The sequence below is a fragment of the Lutjanus erythropterus genome, chromosome 13 (genome assembly GCF_056507025.1).
Source record: "Lutjanus erythropterus isolate fLutEry1 chromosome 13, fLutEry1.hap2, whole genome shotgun sequence".
Taxonomy (NCBI): domain Eukaryota; kingdom Metazoa; phylum Chordata; class Actinopteri; order Lutjaniformes; family Lutjanidae; genus Lutjanus; species Lutjanus erythropterus.
Window position 1 is genome coordinate 29,842,816 of NC_139329.1, and position 21,129 is coordinate 29,863,944.

Below are 21,129 nucleotides of genomic sequence, written 5' to 3' on the forward strand. Positions count from 1 at the left end.
ACTAGTCTTTATATGTGGTTTGTAAAGGTGTTTCATTATGTTTGCAAAGGGACAATAATTTTGGGATGTGAACTGTATATGTTGAGGATAATGTGTGATAATATTGATAATATGTGATATATGTGAAGGTGTGTAAGTACATTTACTTAAGTACTGTCCTTAAGTACCATTTTAATTCCATAGCTTGGATTTTGAATGAAGGATTTTTACTTCTATTGAAGTATTTTTATAGAAGGGTACCGTTACGTTTACTTGAGAGAATCTAAAGTCAAAAGTCCACTTAGAAACTTTTAGAGGACTTTAAGCCACATGATGTTCATTTCTCGAAAAAGTACAATGTGGAGGACAGTAACTGACAACATTTTATTTTTTCATTTCTTCATGCAATCCTCCTGCTCTGTGTTGATTAATTCACCCAATGATAGGAAAGCCCCCTCATTTGTGTAGTGAAATAGAAATGCATAATAATTGTAAAAAGATAATACAGATGACAGAATACATACACAGATGAATTTATGTCTTATTTTATAAATTAATTTATGCTTACATTTATATTTGATATTTTTGGTGCATTTGATTGCATATTAATTTGTTTATTGAGTCATTTCTTTTTTTTATTATTATTTTGGCAGTTATGATCCTCCATACTATGAAGGTCTGAACAGTTTGTTTCTCTCCACCAGATATTTATTTATTTGTTATTTAACAATAAGTATATAAATCTGAATTTTAGCCTAGGGACATTACTGTATATTATTATTATTATTGTCTTAACCTTGTTAAAGCCTGCCGCTGGGGGGCGCTGTGGGAGGAACCGTCAGTAAACAGAAGCAGATGAAGGTTTTTTGCTCACATGTGAGTCATTCGTCTGTGTTGATGTCTAACAAGCAGCGCTCAGTCCTCCGGTCTGTCTGTTGTCTGACTGCCCTGAATGTGTCAGTTTGCCGTCTTTTCGCTGTGATTGGATCGTACACCGGTGCCTGAATGCATCACAGGGAGGAGTGACATTATCAACAGACGTTAGACAGAGAGAGAGAGAGAGACCACAAACGCATCATCCACTGAAAGATGTCTGGGACCGCAAAAATGAAAAAGGACGAGTCTTTCCTCGGGAAATTAGGAGGGACCCTGGTGCGGAAGAAAAAGTCTAAAGAAGGTGAGTTATTTTATGTTTTTCTTTGATTTTTTTCCTAACATCATGAAAGGCCTCTGTTCTTTTTGTTCTCCTTGTATTTCTGTCCTTGGTGCTGCAATCACATGATGCGCTATTAAAATATATTCTCCTCTGGGACATCACTGCACTTTAATCATGAGCTGTACACATGATTTACAACATTTATACAGACATTTTAGTATCTTTCTTTGACATAATATAGCAATTCGGTTGTTGCACCCACTTTCTTCCGATTACTAATCAATTATATGTTCAAACATGAACATATTTGGAGCTCTGGTGTAGTTTTAATAAGGTTTCCTCTACTTTAAAGTGAATGAGAGGGGAAACAAAGCCTCTGAGTGACTTCACAGGAATTCAACATGAGGTAATAAACATAAATAGATCCTACAGTCAGTGACCGGTGACAGGAATGCAAGGTTATGAAGATAAAGGTGTGAGAGGATTTCTCTCCTCGCTGTCTTTTGATTTACAACACAGCCTTTAAATTTTTTGTCCCAGTTTTCCAGTTGCTGCTCAAACTATTTTCTGCCCTCCCACAGGAGAGTCACCGTGTGGTAAGACAGACAGCTGCAAGGTTTAACGCCCCAGTGTGTGTCATCTGTGTGCGTGTGCGTGTGTGTGTGTGTGTGTGTGTGTGTTCACAGGCATGTGTTTGTAATCTCCATTAAAGTAGGTCCACCAGCAGGAGGACAGACAGAGACATATTAATTGCTTTGGAGGCTCATTAAGTTCCATGTGTCTCAGGGTTTTAACAGTTTGAATTCTCTCAATCAAACTGTTGAAATGAGTAGTTCAGCCTCTGAAGATTTGTGAGACAGTCATTAGTATTTCTTCCAGGCAAACAAAACTGAATACATCCGCATGAAGGCTTCTGGGTGACGTGTATAAAATGATGCACAAGACATCTGCATACAGCTTTAATGAACAGCTGCAACTATAAGTCAATTAATCAATTAGTAACTGGCAGAATATTAATTGCCAATCATTTTGGTAATCTATTAATTGTTAGAGTCAATTTATTAAGCAACAATTTTAAGGATTTTTATTTTTATGTTCCATATCATTGTAAATAAATATTTGCCCTTTAGACCTTTAGACTGCCAGTATGGTGCTCAAAATAATGAGACAGCATCTCAAAGTAATGATAAACTTTCATTATTTTGATAAAGTTCCTCAATATTTTGAGACACTAACTCATTATTTTTGAGAAAGTCCCTCATTTTAATGACTTACAGGATCTTCTTTTCAACGTGTTAGTGGAAATTGGTTTCCATAGTGACCCTAGTGTTTGGTCTACAGTATTTTCTATGGACACTCCTATTGTTTTATACACTCTGTTATTAACAGAAAAAGAACTGAAAATAACTGTCAGTTGCAGCCCTAATATACAATACTGTCTCACCAGAGTAGAATAAGGTGATTTTTTTTTTTTTTCCAACCGATTTAAGGGTTTAAACAGAGAAACCCGCAGACTGTTTCAGTCCAGCGAGTTAATTAGACGATAATCAAGAGGTGGAGTCGTGGTGTAATGAGGTAATGAGAATAATTGTCTTCCTGCTTAGTCTTTTGCTTGAAGCTTCATGTAGATTTGATGTAGATTTGCTGTTGGTGAGTGTAACCTGAGACAGGATTAAAAACCAGTGGTGACTCTGGAAGTCACAAAGTTATGAAGCTGTTGCATAAATGTGAGAGAGAGAGAGAGAGAGAGAGAGAGAGAGAGAGAGAGAGAGAGAGAGAGAGAGAGAGAGAGAGACTTAACTGATTTAGAAATTATGATATTTCATGCCAACATAACTAATATGATTAGCTGTGTAGCTGATAGACCAACTAGAAGAGATCTCTTCAGACATTTGTCTGAAATTCTGTCATAATTATTATATGAATTCTGAGTTATGGCCAAAAGTGTGTTTTGTGTTGTCACTGTGACCTTTGACCACCAAAATCTAATCAATTCATTAATTCAAATCGGTTTACGCCTGCCGGAGATATCTAATGCGTTGTTTCATTTATTTTTCAATCAAAAATGCCAAGCATATGCAGGTTCCAGCATGTTAAATTTGATCATTTGTTGCATTTATATTCCACACTTATAGTTCATTACATATCTAAAGGTTATGAACTTTTGGTTTGGCCAAAACAAGAACTTTGGAGGAAAAAAACCTGAACTGATGTCTTCAGTGTCTTCCGGTTTTGTAAATTAAGCAACATCTAAAGAAAATAATAAGCAGGTTAACTGATAATGGAAATAATCATTGATTGCCCCCCTAAATTCAACATTAATATAACAGTCTTAGAAATCTTACATAGTAACTCAAGTTCAGACTTTTGTTTAGACGTAGGAGAGAATCTTGTAATCTGAGAGTCTGAATCATTTTTATTCTTTGTTCTAGTATGTAATGAATGATAGAATATAAAAATGTAATGTTTCCTTATTTGTCAACCTCCAACATACTCACCAGTGGTCCCTACACTTTCTGTGAACAGATGTCTGTAAGTCGGTGCTGTAGGTGATGAATTCTGCAGTGTGGACAGAAGGGAAGCCCACACAGACACACAGCTGGTGTCTGGGAACTCTGTTTGCTTTGAGTGTAGTGCCCCTGTGTGGCCAGAGTGGATTAAAGCTCAGGTGGTACATAGCTGGTTTTAAATGTACAAGATCTTGGTAATTTTAGAGTTAGAAATTAGAATAACAGGAGACATATTATATGAGGTTTGGTTTTGCTGATAGAGCACAGTTAGCTTGTGGCCTCCCATGTTGCTGCTGTTGTGGTTTCTGTTACATCTGGGTGTGGTACCTTATCCTCTTTAAGGGGAACACCCACAAAGACGAGTCGCTGCTGGAATAGTTGCTTCACATTTGCTGAATAATCATTAACGGCATAATTGGTTTGTTCCTTTAAGAAAGGGGACGTATGGTTTCTTAAATCATGTTGACGCTCCTTAGCAACCAAACGGACATGTTTTAGCGCAGATTTAAGCACTTAAACCCTCCTCGTTGTATCATAAATGTGATGGAAAGTGTTGCTCAAGGCTACTTAAGAAGACAAAAAGGAACATTTTTGTCACAGTCCAGATTGCTGCGGTTGCAGACCCAGTTTTCAAACACACTGTGTGTTCGTGGCTTTTTGCTGTATATCCTGATAAACTGAAAGGAAGTCTGCTTCTCTCTGACAAGGCACAGCTCCCTCTGCCAGCAACGGGCACAGCTCTAACAGTGAAAGTTCAGTTAAGGCAAAAAAAAACAGTTTTCCTTTATAAGGACTGACAAGATGGGTGTTATGTCACATCCTCACTGTTATCATCCTAGGTTAAAGAGTATTTACACTCTGAAAATTCAAAATTTTACCATACATGTTTTAGGATGGATGCCGATAATAGTAAGTCATCTGTTTCGTTTTATTTTGCTTTTTCTCTCACTTCACCTATTGTTGCTTTTATGAAAAAGACACGGAGAGGAAGTGAGTACATTATGCATTAAGTTTGAATTCCTTATTTGTCCTTATTTGTTACTAACTTAAATCAACATTACCAAATACAATATATATTTTTATCCTGTTACTTTGTGTCTTTTGCTCATATAGTGACTTAAAAATTTTGGCTTTTCATGCAGATACTGTAAAAATTATAAAAACATCCAAATCACTGAAAGATAACATTGACTCAACAGTTTTGGTAATCTAGAATTTGATTTAGATCACTGATGGTTATTATCCTACAGAAGAATACTGCTGTGAATATATGCAGTCATCACGGTTTACCACATGCGATGACATGCATATTGATAAATATATAAGTAAACTTTACAACATTTACATTGTGGTGTTATTTTATTTTTAAAAAGATGCACTAATCTGTTAGTCTGTTGTTTATCATGAGAAATAATAGAGTTCAGAAGTCAAAGGTGGCCTCACCCAGCCTCACTGGTTGGGCTTAGAGATGTTCCAAAACCATTTTTTCATTCCCGCTACCTGTTCCAACAACTTTGCATAATGGCCGACACAGAGTGACCTGATACCAGTCTGTTAAAAAAATGCAAAGCAAATGCAAAGCAAAGAAAAAACAGATGCATTTTAAATTTCCCAGACTTCATATCATTACACAGGACATCCTTGAAATGTTTATTTTCCAACTGTAAAATATCCAAGCAACAGTTCAGTGAAAGAAGACCCTCATCAGAAGCATCTTTTAACTCTCAAACATCAGTATTGCTAACAAGTTTGCCTTAGAGTCTGAATAACATTCGCTTCCCTCTATCCTTTGACCCTTGATGAGAAAACAACCTCCGCACACACAAACCTTTAACAGGAAGAAATGATCAAGGGAGGATCTCAGGAAGAACAGCAGATTGTCATGCAGTAGGAGTTTCATGTACAGGATAGAAAGAAGTTGCAGTAGTCGAGTTACAATATGGAGTAAACAGAATTACAACATTAGGCTGCTAACAGCTCATAACATATGATAATAAGTGTTTATTAAGTGTAATAAGTTAAATAGTTTGAGCTGTCATGTTTAATACCTGCTGAAGGCCCCCTGTGGAACACACTCAGTGTCACTGTCATTTCCTGGCTGCTGTTACTCACTGCTGCCTGTGTTGGTGTAAATAACCAAAGCTATATTTAAGGTCCGGTCTGTCTTCTCCGTAGTGCTGCATTATTTATATCTCCCCCCGGTGTGCCACAGTAAACCGCCTCCCCCCTCGGGAGCAGTGGAACCAAAAGACGAGGTCGATTTACGCTGCTGTTTTACGATGCCGGCTGATTAAATACTATGAACATTTCTGTCTCTAAAGCGGAGGAAATCTGACCATATGCTGCTGCTGTTATTCTGACTAATCATTTTGTCTTTTCCCATAATGGTTTGTAATACTGCTGAGGAGCTTTTTATATGAATTTGTGCAATGAAGGCGGTGTAAGATAAATGCGCTTGACTGCAGGCTTTGATTTATATTCAATTAGGTAATTCTGTTAAGAGGAATACAGCTGCTGCCTGATTGATTATCCGCTGCAGCAAAACATATTAAAGGCTCCATTCACATGCTTATTGAGTTATTCACTCAAGGTTTATTCTCTTATATTGCTGTGAAATTACTAGACTGCAGCTAATTTTAACAAAAACATTAACTTAGCATTGGTTGTAGGAGAAAATACTCTTTTTATGCCATGCTGCGTGCTGGAGCTGCAACAGTTCATTTATTTAGTTGTCAGCTATTGCCTGTTTGAGTATATTTTTTTTAGTAAAACAAAGGGCAAAATTCTCTGATTCTGGCTTCTTAAATTTGACTGTTTTCTGGTTTCTTTGCTCCTCTATGACAATAAACTGCATATATAGGGCTTGTGGACAAAACAAAGCATTTTAGGATGTCATCTTGGGCTTTGAGAACATTTTATAAACCAACTTCTCGATTAATCGAGAAAGTAATCGACAGATTAATCACCAGTGAATAGAATCATTAGTTGCAGCCATGCATTTGTTCTGATATTGAATTAAAGGATATCCAGTCGACACCATACCTGTCATAGGTCAGCGAAGTCTGTCCCGTGTGCTTTGGTGCCTTTACGTCCAGTGTGGTGTCCCCTTCCTGTCCATGCACACACACATACAACACACACGCAATCCTCAGCGTCTCCTGTAACTGGACCGCTGAGGTGGGGTGGAGGGTTGTGACAGAAATAAACACGTGATGACGCCCCTGCCACTGCTCAGCCCAACAGACTGGGATTCACACACACACACACACACACACATACGCACATACGTACATACACTCCAGCATTTTCTACCTTCACTGCCATCAGGGGGGAATCCGGAGGTTTTGTAGTGGGATCATGGCGGGGCTGCTGTGTGGGACCAAGAGGAAGAAACAAGGTAGTTTGAATGTTTGTGGTTTTGAGGAACTTGGAAGTGGAAATGGGGAAGCAGGACTTGTCACCTTAGTGCACTGTAGGTTAATATGCAGCAATGTGTTGCGTGGGTTGTTTTAAGAGGTCATCGAGATGTAAGTACTGCTAGTCACTGTCTTTGTGAGTGTTGCTGGTATATTTCTGGACTGGAGAGTGAAAGCGTTTTTATTTCCATGCCTCATTCTGCATAAATCTGCTGCATTAAACAAATTACATTGTATAATTTGACAATTTTCCACTCACATTTTGCTTGGCTGTGAGCTCAATGCAAAGCGGCGGTAATGCAGTCAGATGGACACAGAGGGAGGAAGCAGCACAATTATGATGAAATGCAGCGAGCTCGCTCTGTAATTACAAAGCAAAGTGCTGATCTGTTGTGAGATTCAAGGCTTGAATCAGATAGGAAACCTGCGGGGACCCTTCCTCCCGGGATAATTCTGTACATCCTCTCTTCACACAGGCTTTGAAGTTAAGATTTTGTCCAGATTATATCATAAAAACACAGTTCCCGTCTTTCTTTTGTTATATTTTGAATTTAATTCAATTAATAAAATAATTTTACATGATTTTAATTTGAAAAAGAGCTTAAAGTGCAGCCATTTTTTTCCACTCTGCCTTCACCTTGGTTCTGCATGTACATTTATAAATAGCAAAGTCAATGTAATGATAGATTTGAGCCCATTGATTGTGCTCCAGACTGTTGCGGGTCTTACAAATTGAAATGCGGGATGATAAAAGCAATGTGGCCATTAGACGAAGAAAGCCTTGAAATCCCTGGAGTGTCTCTCCAGTCAGAAGTGAAAGCGCCTCTCTGCAGAAATGGATTTTATCCAAAGCCTGACTCAGACTGTGTGTTAGTTACTTTTTGTGTGTCTTCTCACCTTTGGAGAGGCCATATTATACTCTTTTTGGTTTTTCCCTGTTCTTTTAGTGTGTATCTTTTTGCACATGTAAAACTAAGTTCTCTTTCTACCCATATTTTTAGTATGTTGTATGTTTACACTGGAAAAATAATAATTAAACACACTTTTAACTCCTGAGATACGTTCTTAAATCACTTGATCTTAAGACATTAATGGACACTGCTGCTCCATAATGCAGTCTGTAGTGGAAAAGAAAGAGGCATGTAGGAAGTGACAGACATGTGACAGCACTGCAGTCACTGCAAAATGTCATATTATCACAACATGGTACATTATGAAGGGTGAATTGGTGGAATATAGTTTATAAAATGAATTTACTTTATGATTGTGCAGATTTGAGAGTCAAATAGTTCTAATTTAATGGTTTAGCAAGAATGTCTGTCTTAGGACCGTTAATAAATAATTACTAAGTATGAAAAAAACAGTTAACATGTTAAATAGAAACAAAAGGCTTTTAAACAATTTGGCTTTTTGAGTCCATCATGATCTGTAAATACACAGTATCATCATTTGACACAACTGTCTTTCACCTATTTAGAGAAAATATATTAAATTATTATTGTTATTATTAGTAATAGTAGTTGTAATGGTGATTAATTACTTGGCACTAATACTGAAAATTTAACTTTATTCTCAATCTTTGGACTTTATTCTCAAAAATCCAAAGTAAAAATAAATCTTTTTCATCTCATTTTCTTTCCCTGGGCTTAATACATGCTTACAGTAAACACAGAAACATTAGAGAAAAAAAATTCTGTGTTTAAAGAAGTTCCATGCCAAGTTAGTCTTGCACTTATGTAACACTGTCAGACTGATGATGCGCAGCCCTTTAAAAAGGATCAAAGTCGATGCAGCAGAACTGGGTTTATCGTCTTTTTTTATTCCACACTCTTCTTCCTTGTAAAATCCTGGTGCCAACATTACCCACAGTACATCATGACTGCTGACTTCTCACTGAGAGATGCAAGCGTGTCACACTTGTAGCGGCTAACGTAGCCTCTAGCCTCCAGCAGAGATGAGGAGCGGGCTACAGAGGTCTGGTAACCTCACCTCTCTCTTAATCCACGCCACCTGATTCTTATCATTTTCAAACTCGTAGTCTGACTCAACTCACACTGCCTCAAGTGATATCAAACTTCAAGCAGCTCCCACTGAAGCCACAAAAGGGTTTTTTCACATACGCCTGCGCTGCCCAAGACCTGCTAACAGGCTTTGATGTGTAAAATAGGTGGAGCTCCCCTTTAGGACTGTGGTAAAAGATTTAGAGTCCTGTGAAACCTTTATAAATCCAATTGGTTTTGCTCTGACTGTTACTGACATTCAGTCAAGACAAGTGGTGATCAAATGAAGTGTAGAGGAGGATCTGCTCCTACAGACTGACACCAGATTGACACCTTCACCGCAAGGGGAATTTGTGGCGATAGTGCACCAGTTCTGTTACCAGTGACACTGACAACTTTTCTCTTTCTCTCTTCTCACTCTCTGTCTCTATACTAATATAGATAACATTCTTCTTAAACACATTTTGGTTCATATAATCCTTTCAGTTACTTCTAAGCAGGACCTTCAATCAATTATGTTTGTGTGATTTGTTTAATTGAATTTGTTGTGCCTGTTTTTTTAGTTTTACAATGATTTTGGTTTGTGTGTGTGTTCTTGTCTAACCAGTGAGTGATCTCCATGAGGAGGGGAAGAATGCCATCAACGCTCCCATGCTTCCCACAGGGACAGACATCCATCCAGAGGACACACTGCTGGGTATATATACACACATAAACACATGTAAAGAGCACCTTATTTAGAAATGAGACTAGTAATGGGATCCAAAAGTACATTTAGTCAAGTATGCTAGTGAGTATTTCTGCTACTTTATACTTTTATTCCACTACATTTCAGAGGAAATAGATGGTACTTTTTACTCTTCTACATTCATTTGACAACTTTGGTTACTAGCTTGTAAAATATGAATCATTGTTAAAGATTTAACCAGTGGCTTTCACCCTTCTTCCATGTGACCTCTTACAAGAAAACTGTCTGGTCGTGGCTCCCTGTCACATTTCAGATGTCTATGAGTTGTTACAGCTCTACCAAAATGACATTTCCTCTTTAAACCTCTTAGATGGCCCCCTTTAAATCACTTTTTGAGGCCCAAAGAGGTAGAAGTTATTCACGAATGCACAAAAAGCAAAGATTAGTGAAAAGTACCCAAAATTCCTACAGACTTTAGCAGCAAAACCATCTCAAAATCATCTCACGACCCCTCAGATTTATGCAATGAGCCATTTTAGGGGCCCGACCCCGAGGTTGGGAACAACTTGACTTTACTGCCTTGTTCTATATTAAGTAGTTTGAACTAGTTCCACCTTAAACAGCTACAGTGAAATGCTGCTTCTATTATGTAATATAAAGAAATATGCCAGTCACAGGCCATTTTTGCAGAATGAGTACTTTTACTTTTGACACTTTAAGTAGATTTTCCTGATGATACTGTAACTTTTTTGGCACGTGACCTGTTACAAGAAAACTTTTGCTCTGGCTCCTTGTCACATTTCAGATGACTATAAGTTGTTTCCCCTCTAGACTTTACCTCTAAACTTTCTCAAATCACTGTTTGAAGAATAAAGAGGGAGATTATTCAGTATTGCACAAAAAGTAAACATGAGTGGAAAAATACCAAAAATCTCTGTAGTTTTATAGCAAATGTTTGTTTTTTCTTCTTTCCTGACCCTTTAATCATCTCAGGACCCCCTCAAACTTTATGTTGTGACCCATCAGAGGGGCCTGAACCCTAGGTTGTGAACCACTGGACCTTATTAATGCACTATTTAAGTATTTATTGAGCAGGCACAACAGCTGCTTATTCACTGATGAATCTATATTATGTAATATAGTAATATGCTAGTCATAGGCCATGTTTCTGTGGAATTAATACTTTTACTTTTGATACTTAAGTAACCTTTGCCATTGATAATGTACTTTTACTTTAAATACAGGTCTTTCACTTGTAATAGTGTATTTTTATGTTGTTGTGCCAGTGGTTGTACGCACATGGGAGAAGTTAGCCTTCAGGGCTTTGTGGCAGAAATCATGCTTCTTCACCCCAAACCATGCTTTTTCCCCTAAACCTGACCAAAAAGGGCTTTCTGTCAGAGAGCCTTGAAGGCTAACTTCTTCCAACAGCTACATTTACTTTAGTAAATGGTCTGAATATTTCTCTCACCGCTGAAACAACGTCTTTTATGTTAAAACACTATTACTGCCTGAATGTAAATCGTTCGTGTTAATTTATGACCAGAGGTGTTGTTGTTGTTGTTGTTGTTGTCGTTGTTAATGCAGTCACATTAACAATATCTTCAGCTTCCTAAAACTTATTTTGTTTGTAGCTCACTGACAGAGGTTACTAAGGTCACAATATGAATGTGTTGACACATGTTGACTAATGGGGACTTTGACAGTGGAGCAGCAGGAAATGAAAGTGGGTGGAGTGGAGACGCCTTTGTCTTCAGTCACCATGTGAATCACTATACGTGTGTTTGTATTCATGTGAGATAAAAATATGTCTGTATCCAAAGGAAATTTGAGTGTCATGAACCTTCGCTCACATGTCCACTGACTGTCTTAATGTGTCCCATATTGTCTTCATCAGAGGAAAATGCTGAGAGAATCATGCTGGACCCAACATCGCGGGAAAATCTTAAATTTAAAGATCTTCTGAAGGTAGTCGGAGATCACATGTTGTGCACAAACATATATTTACAATGCAATGAGAGCAGTAGAAAATGAAGAAAACGGCACGTAGAAAGTTTGTTAAAGTTTGATTGCGTTCTGCTGTGACTCCAGGTCCTGATTGACTGGATCAACAGTGAGTTAGAGGAGGAGAGGATCATAGTCAAAGACCTGGAGGAGGACTGTTATGATGGACAAGTGCTCCAGAAGTTATTTGGTGAGAAACTGGTTTCTTTGGCATCACAACACTCATCACGTTTTTATCCATACAGCTTCTGTAGGTCAACTTGTTGAATACCAGCATGAAAATCTGCATTATTATTAGTAGTAGAAAGTATTTAATCACTCTGTCAGGATTTAATTTATTCAGTTTGCAAGAATTTGGTCACTGACTTTTGTCCTCCATCCAACATACAATGGGACACAACAACATATTTATACTAGAGCAATAGGCTGCATCGTCCAATCAGAAAAGGAGTCAATTTTACAGCAATTTATCAGTGTATTTGCAATTTGTGGCTGAAGAGGTTGCTGTCTCACATGGTGAGTTTGATGTTTGACAAAATAACCATGACCAGAATGTAAAATTTTCAGTAAACTTGACAGTGAGCATTAATTCAATAGGCCGTCATAGTCAATCAATGGTCAAACTAGTATCACTATAAATTATAATCAATCAAACCGGCCAACCTTATTCCTTCCCTTGTTGTTCCAATTTCCCAAAAAATGTTAGAAGAGTTAATATATTCTGTTCTAACTTTTGCCGGGGACTCCCTAGACAAAACTTAAATTGGGTTATTAGCAGGAGTAAATTGGCAGCAGTGAAAGTCTTGCTTAAAATTACCCAAGCATGCAGTATTCTCTCAAATTAGCACTAAAACACACAAAACCAGAGAGTGTTCAGTGATTCTTCTTTACCAGCACTGTGTACGAGTTGCTAATTTAAAAAACAGAAGCCTAGGACTTTTTTTTTCTTGATGCCATTATATCAAAAGCATTATTTTATATAGTAGTATTGTATCAAAGTTTAAAATTCTGGTATCACAACAACTCTAATTAACACATTACTGTTTTCCCCAAAGTCCACTGGGATAAACGTGTATTCACTTAAGTGCTGCTCTGTCTAGTAAAGTTTCAGTCTGATTGGTCTGTCAGGCGCTTCCCCCTTGTGTCTGTTCTTTGTTACAGCAGGCTAAAGACTTCATATTTTCAGATTCCACCTTGACATGCAAACAACTGTCTTCCAAATTACTATGAAGTAATGTCACTGCAATAGCAGCACTAATAAAAACATTTGCATCATAATATTTGCAGATATTGGTGGGATTTAGGTTTTAGTGGTTATGTATGACATGCATTTTCAGAAAGCAGAAGTATTGTCTCCATGTGTGTACTTGTGTCCCATTATATTTCTTACATCATCTCATACATCATTATTTGTCATATTGCTTGACTCCCACGCACTCTTCAGTTCCTCTCATTTTTATCTGCATACTCAAGCTTCTTTCTTCATCTTCTTTGCTCCCACTTTCAGTCCTCTGTGAAAACACCAGCCAATTACTGCAAAATGTCTCCTCAGCTGTCAAACATTTACAAGAATAAAACATCAAGAACTCGCGTATTTATTTGCACAATCCACACCTGGTTCCATATGTCGCAGAAGAGTCATGAACAACATTTAAACACACAGTAGGAAATACTTATGTGATGTGTGATTTCTAGATTTCTGTTAAAGCCTTTTTCAGTTTTCTCACTCCATTATCATTTTTGCACCTCATGCAATCACAGTCTTTTATTGCATCAGTGGCCTTTTACTTTTTTTTTATCAGTGTTGCTGGTGTCTTCTCTTTTTTAATATTTGGAGCCACACACTTCAGATAAGCTTCCTAAATCCTCTTTCTTACTATCGCTTAGAGCAGAGAAGTCCTCTTTGCAAGTAATCTTTTTTTGTCTGCTGCCACTTGATTTTGTGCATTTTCAAGATCATCATGTCCTTTGTCCTCCAGCGAACAACAGTCACATGGATACAGGCGTGAAAAAAACATTTAGTTGTGCACTTTCCTGGTTTGAAGCACTGCATAACATTTGTCTTTTATATGAATGAAGCTGTTTTCTAGCTGACCTAATTTGGATTTCTTCCCTTTTTAATCTATATATACTTTAGTTCCTCTAATTTTTTTGTAAGCTTACCTACTTGAGCCTATTTCAGACATCGCTTTCTTGCTACAGTTCAGTACAGCACAGTACGGCTGCATGACACTGTATACAGTCATTCACGATTCTCTTCTCTGTGTAGAAAGTCTGAGTTGATATGTTGTATCTCCTCTCCCCTGTTGTTGACAGAAAAATTGTCAGGCAGGAAGCTGAACGTGGCAGAAGTGACGCAGTCAGAGATCGGCCAAAAGCAGAAGCTGCAGACGGTTTTGGAGGCCGTCAACGAGCTGCTGAGGCCTCACGGCTGGACCATTGAGTGGAGTGTGGACTGTGAGTTTAACATCGACTTCAGCGACTTTGCTGCTTAAACTCAGACTCCAGTGATTTAGTTTTGCACTTTCCTGAAGCTGAATGAACTTACAAGGGACAGATCAAAAATGAATGGTGAAAATTGAAGCAACAGAGGACGAGATATTAAAGCAATAAGCCCCAAAAGGCTGTGGTTTCACATCGTGCCTAACAACGCCCTTTAGCTGTTCAAAAATCACTGTGAATCACAGCCTTGTGTGGCTTATAAAACGATTACTACATATACCTTGCAAAGTTTCATAAAATAAACACAAAACAACAAAGCATGCAATAATTTATTGATGACGAATAATCATTCCTCTGCCCTGCAATGTGGTTCTTTAGCAACATTTAGCAGAACAGTTACCAAGCAACACACAGATGCAGCAGAACACAGACGCAGTAGAAAGCAAGTTTAAAGATTACAATGTTCATTAACATTTATCTAGATGTTGTCATTAACTGTTGAAGTTGTGTTCAATTTCTACTGAAAACGAAAATGCAGTGCTATTATTGGGGTTATTTTGTCAAACCTTGGAGAGCTCTTGCAGAAGCACAGCCCATTCATGTCTTAAGTCAACTAAATACTATCTAAGATAGGACAGAAACATAAAAAAAACTGGTGGAATGCCCTTTTAACACATAATTGCCTCTTTAAATTTGCATTGCAAATGTAGAATAAATCCTCCACAGAGTTTTTAGGAACTTTATAAACAGAGTTAAATTAATTCATGCTTCACCAACTGCTCCTTTGCTGCTTTTTAATATTTCTTTATTCTGTGGAAGACGCACAGACTGTTACCTTTCCTCTGTAGGAAACTCTTCGCATCCTCGTGTTAGTTTGCAGTTTGAAAGAGCTGACTCTCCTCTCTGATTTACTGTTACAGCGATCCACTCAAAGAACCTGGTGGCTATTGTGTATCTGCTGGTGGCTCTTGCGATGCACTTCCAGGCTCCCATCAGGCTGCCTGAGCATGTGTCCGTACAAGTGGTGGTGGTCAAGGTAAAGTGTCTCACAAACACACTCACACAGAGCTGGCATTCATCATTATTATGTGTAATGAGGCAGGGATAGATAGAAAGGTGTGTAGTTTAATTTGTGTATTTAATATGACTTTTATCTAACCTTCACTGAGAAGAATCTCTTCTTCAGGATCGGCAGTGACAACAATGAGTTACAGACGGCAACACGAGACAGATGATGAACAATACAATAAATTCATCTTACAAATAGCCTAAATGGAACCTTAAAACAAACAAAGAGCTGTCGTAACCCATAAAAATAGCAAATACCCGTGCAAAATAAGAATATAATGAGGTTAACACATCATAGTGACAGATCTGTACAAGTCATTATATTAATGTACATCAACAGCTCTTGTTATTGTCTCATTTATTAACAGATGCATTTTTGATTTTGTTTGAGCAGAAACGAGAGGGAATCCTGCAGACTGCTCTTGTGACCAAGGAGCTGACGAGCACCACAGAGTACGAGCTGATACAGTTTCTTTCACAATTCCTGTATAACTTTTAATACAAAGTATTAATGACGTTTCTTGTGCTATAAGGATATTTTTTCAAATTGTCTCTCTTGTGTCTTTTTTCTTTTTCAGAATGATGTTGGGAAGGTTTGGTGAGTCCCAGCCACATGTCATGCTACGATGCTATGGAAATGTGCTTTTACTGTTTTCTTTATTCAAGTATGTAAGGGAATAGTTCAACATTTTAGGAAATGAGCTTTGCAAGGCAGCTGAGATGAATCACTGCTCCCAGCCAAGAAATATTTGGCACATTAACACCCCTGTAAACCACAACTTGTCATTTTACACTTAATTTTCATATGAATTAAGCAAACAAAATAGAACATGTTGATTAGTGTGCTTTAAAGGGGCTTGTAGGTGGATTATTAAAACTTTTATTAGAGCGAGGCTAGCTGTTTGTTTGTTCATAGTCAGTATGCTAAGCTTCACTAACAATCTGCTGGCTGTAGATGTATATATTTACAGGACAGCTATGAGAGTGGTATCTTATCTTTTTGACACCTTTTGATATTTACAAAAATCTTAAGCTATTTCTTTAAGTATTTGAATTCTTCCTTTTTTACAACAGAGAGGGATGCCTTTGACACTTTGTTGGATCATGCGCCTGACAAGCTCAACGTCGTAAAAACGGTATTAAAGACCCTTTTTCTGCATGATAATGGACAGTTTTATAATCATAATATAATTGTGCTGTAAAAACTATTAATATTTTGTTAAAATCCTGTTACCAGTCTCTCATCACTTTTGTGAACAAACACCTGAACAAGCTGAACCTGGAAGTTACTGAGCTGGAATCTCAGGTAAGAGATGCAACTGTTCATCTACAGACTTGTAATCCAGCCATTTATTAAAATTATCATTGGTATGTGTGGCAAATTTCATATGTGCCAGAGTTTCGTCCTCTGCGCAGTTTTCATTGTCAAATACGTACAATGCAATCAGAACTACTCCTTCAGTTTTAATATTGGATGTGCTGTAAAACTTCATGCAGTCCGTGTGTTTGTGTGCAGTTTGCTGATGGAGTGTATCTGGTGCTGCTGATGGGGCTGCTGGAGGACTACTTTGTCCCCTTGTACAACTTCTTCCTCACCCCCGAGAGCTTCGAACAGAAGGTGACTACACTCCCAAAAAGTGAAATTTGTCGGCCAAGTGGTGCCAGATTGACTTTGCAAACTGTTCAAATTGATATTTGGATTTCCATTTCGTGTCCCCTCAGGTTCACAATGTGGCGTTTGCCTTTGAGCTGATGCAGGATGGAGGCCTGAAGAAACCCAAAGCCAGACCTGAAGGTATTTTATAGACGTACAGTACAAAAATATGACATTATTCCAAGACCAGATAAAAGACATAAAACGTGAATTTTCCAGAGGAGATTTTTATGGAGGCTAAGAGGAGATTATGAGTCTCTTGCACTCACAGGGGACCATTTAAAAAGGTGTTGAACTACTTCCTACAGTAGCAGTCATATTAAAGTTTGTCCAGTAGGTGGAAACCTTGTCTCACCCTTTGTTGTTGCTGACTTCATTCAGCCTTGAGCTACACTTTGTTGTCCAGTTTGAATAAACCAGCATGTTTTTATTGAAGAGGATGTAACAGCTTATAATTAAAAATCAAATTATGGCTTTCTGCCCTCAAGTGGTTGTTGCTACTTTGTGATTATTAGTTAGTTTTTACAGTTTTTTTTTTTTTTTTTACAGGGACTTGCATTTTATCAACCCATTATACTCTTCATACCCCCCTGCAGAGGTGGAAAAGCTATTACAGAAAATTTGGAAATAGCTTTCAGAGTGTGATCTAGTACTGTTAACTGATTGCATACCTGCATTATCTGTAATCAGTATCATACTGAAGCATTCTGATTGATATCAGGTTCTCATTGATCACTTTAGTTCACATAATATGATGCAGAAAGAACAATGCATATGATATTTTTTGTAGTGTAATTTAAATTAATCACTGCAAATTTAAGATTTAGACTACCTTATTTTTATGCTTATATATTGTTTTTTAATCACATTTATTGTCTTTTAGAACACATACAGTAACATAGAACAATATATAAAAATATCTACACCCATACATGCATACATCTGTATAGACAAAATACTGTACCACTAATAATGTAAAACTGCATAAATAAATTAAGAGAGACTGAGAGAAAGAAAGACAGAAAGAAGAGGAAAAAATAAATCTTTAAAAAGGATGATAAAATTGGGGTCATAGCACACATTTATGTGTAATCATAAAATATAATGTGCACTGGATAAAAATAAAATGACATAATTATAAATTTCCAGTGTGCTTGACCTCTATTATGTTGCTTGCTTGTAGTTGTCTATTATTTTTAAAACCATGTAGTCTTATCAGTGTGTTATATATCATTTATTTTAACAAATATTTGAGCTACAATACCCTTTCAAAACATGGAAATATTTTTCCTTCCAAACTGTATTACCTTTTCTCTTCTTCAAACGTGTTCCTGACTAAACAAAAAAAAAGAAACCTGCCTTTCCTCTCCAAAAAAAAAAAAACTGCTACCACCACTTCAGTCTCTTCTTATAATTCCTGCACTAATTACACATAATAGCTATTATCTTCATAGCTGCGTAGCTGCGCTCGTACTACAGTATATGTGTTCTGATTAGCATATAGTTTGCTAACGTTTGAGCACATCTGCATGAGAGTAGAGATCTCAAAGCTCTTAATGATATCAACAGTGTCAGCCAGGCTAACCAGGGAATGCAGATGATAAGGAGCTTAAGAAATCTTATTTTAAATGGTGATGCAATGGCACCGCCGCAACAAAAACGGTGTCTGGCTTGAATCGCTCAACAAAGACCTAGTTGTGATGAGAAATTACAACAAGCAGATAAGCACTTCTGTTGTACACCATGTTACTGACAAAGAGTACAGAAAGTGAGCCTCTGAATCTTTCTTTGTAAGAAGTAATACATCATATGATAATAATTTGCACATTCTTGGAAGCTATTTTAAGCTCTCTTTCATTTCCCAAATTACAAATAACCTTTTGAAGGAGGGTGGTCCAACAGCAATCATAGAAGAAGCTCCTTTGCATTGTAAATATGATTTTATGGCAGCACAGCCCATTTATTTTGTGCTGAACTGCTCCAAGGATACATTTTTTTCTCTTATGGTATTAGTTTAAGTACATGTCAAAGACCTAGATTTTCTCCCTGAAAACATTTAAAGTTCTGCAAACTCTAATGATCTCTGCTTTCTCAATTTTGTTTTCCAGATGTTGTCAACCTGAACCTGAAGTCCACCCTCAGAGTCCTCTACAACCTGTTCACCAACTACAAGAACTCCGAGTGAACTTTAGCGGTCTCGCCCCCTGATAATACTTTGAACACTGCCCCGTGCCTGCGCTGACATTCTGCATTGCAGTCTGGACACTGGAGGAGACCAACCGGGACTGAAAGTCATCATTATGTGGGACTTAAAAAGACCCATGGGGAGTAGCCTGAAAAAGGCTCTGAATGTTAGTATTTAATCTTCTCCAAATGTCAGTATTTATTTATTCCTTCCTCGAATGTTAACTGCAACCCAGGAAACCGTGCAACCTTTAGCCCTGCATTTGAATACACAGCCGCCACCGGAAAATGTATGAGTGTTAAAACTGGAAATCATTTGTGTTAAACTCAGCTCTCCATCACAGAATATTTGAGAAAGTTGAAAATGTTACTTATTATATAGTATCTAAAATGGTCTGTGTATATATTTAAAGACTAGTTTGACATTTTAGGAAATACACTTATTCATTTTCTCGCATAGAGTGTGGAGGGAAAATCGATAACCACTGTCCTGTTTGTATGCTAAATCTTAAGCTAACATTAGACCTAGCAGCCAGTTCGCTCAGCTTAAAGGTTGGAAACAGACGCAACTTCTGGAGATGAAAGATTAAGCCAATGAAGAAGTATCAAAAAGTGCAATTCCTTGAATGGTTATTTGAGGCTGGCTCCAAAAGAGTTAATCCCCATGCACCCCCGTGTTTGCAGTCTGATACAGAAATGGTTTTGGTCTCTAGAGAGAATTTCCCCGTTCATGATAACTATGGGGGGAGTGAGTTTTTATTTAACGCTCCTGTTTAGATGATAAAGTTATGCATAATTAAGTGCATGCCCGATTTGAGTGACAGGTGGGTGTCGTCACTGATGGCTAGCCTCGAGCTGCACCAATGCTCCACCTCATTTCTCCATTTTTGGATTAGCTGAGTCTGGCACTGCCAAGAAGGTGAGCTGCCACACTGTGAGCTTCAAAATGGCTCTTCAGAAACCTATGGGACATCATGGTCCATATTTTACATAGTCTATGCTGGAAACACCTTATGTGTTATCTGAAGGCGTCCAATAATAATTGAATGCAGAAGCGATTAGACTTACAACTGGTCCTTTGAGGGCCACCATAATCCTGATGTGGCCTGGGATGAAACTGACATCCCTAGTTTATTTCTGATTATTTACTATCGTATAGAAATGACAATTTAATACACTTATATATGGAATTTTATGAGTTCCATGAAAAAGCTATTGCAATGAACTCATATATTAGTAATTTACTTTGATGGGTCATAAGGTGAGACTGCTACAGTTTATGCTCCTGCTTTATTTAGTTATGTGGAAACAAGAGTAAATTAACAATAGCTTTTTCCTCTTATTTACAGATAAAAGCAAAACAATAAGTGAATTTTGTTTTAGATTTAGCTATGGCTAACTGTGACTATCTCACAAATAGCTCATAGCTCTCTTTCTTTAGCTGTCTAGTTGGCTGTGTTGGAGTTACTGCAAATTTAAAACATTGTTTTCGCAGAAGTTATATTATATATTTCTGTGACATAATATTTGTCAGAAGTGTTTGTTGCATTTCACCTTTGCAGGCCAGAGCTGCTGCCTCTGCTTCCATCCTTTTGCTATGATAAGCTAACCAGCGGCTGGTGTCATACTTACAGAACAGTAGGGTATCGGTCTTTATCTAATTCTCATAAGAGAGTGAATAAGCATATTTCCCAAAAGGTTCAACTATTCCTTTAAGAAACTTGAAAATGCTATGTATTATATATTATATAATATCTAAAAATGCTTTGTATATTCTTACTATAGCTTCATACTATAATCTCTTTCACAGCTGAAGGAACTGTTAATGGTTCTTGTTTACTCTGAACTATGCACACCGCATCCCAAGCCATATTTAAAAGCTGATGCTGTTGCCTCCTGCCTTAAGTGCAGCTCGTGCTCTTGCCGTCCCAGGAGAGTCGCAATCAGAGTGTCTTCGTATTGACTGGCCTTTTAGACGAGTCTCCGAGGAGGCCTGGACCTCTGCGCGGCTCTCCTGAAGCACAGCCG

The 21,129-nt window shown here is 37.6% G+C and overlaps 1 protein-coding gene across 2 annotated transcripts; it reads left to right on the forward strand.

Annotated features, from left to right (window-relative positions):
* Positions 1 to 829: 829 nt before the first annotated feature.
* parvb (parvin, beta) lies at positions 830 to 19,447 on the forward strand. 2 transcript variants are annotated; one of them, XM_084734355.1, is made up of 13 exons: positions 830 to 1,156; positions 9,669 to 9,758; positions 11,647 to 11,717; positions 11,841 to 11,943; positions 14,070 to 14,210; positions 15,116 to 15,231; positions 15,658 to 15,716; positions 15,842 to 15,861; positions 16,338 to 16,399; positions 16,501 to 16,569; positions 16,780 to 16,881; positions 16,986 to 17,058; positions 19,026 to 19,447. In XM_084734355.1, exons 1-13 carry the CDS (start codon positions 1,069 to 1,071, stop codon positions 19,100 to 19,102), a joined length of 1,071 nt encoding a protein of 356 aa, XP_084590481.1. In that variant the 5' UTR covers positions 830 to 1,068; the 3' UTR covers positions 19,103 to 19,447. The 2 variants fall into 2 exon arrangements, with proteins under 2 accessions (XP_084590481.1, XP_084590482.1); XM_084734356.1 differs by lacking the exon at positions 830 to 1,156 and adding an exon at positions 4,459 to 4,554.
* Positions 19,448 to 21,129: the final 1,682 nt, after the last annotated feature.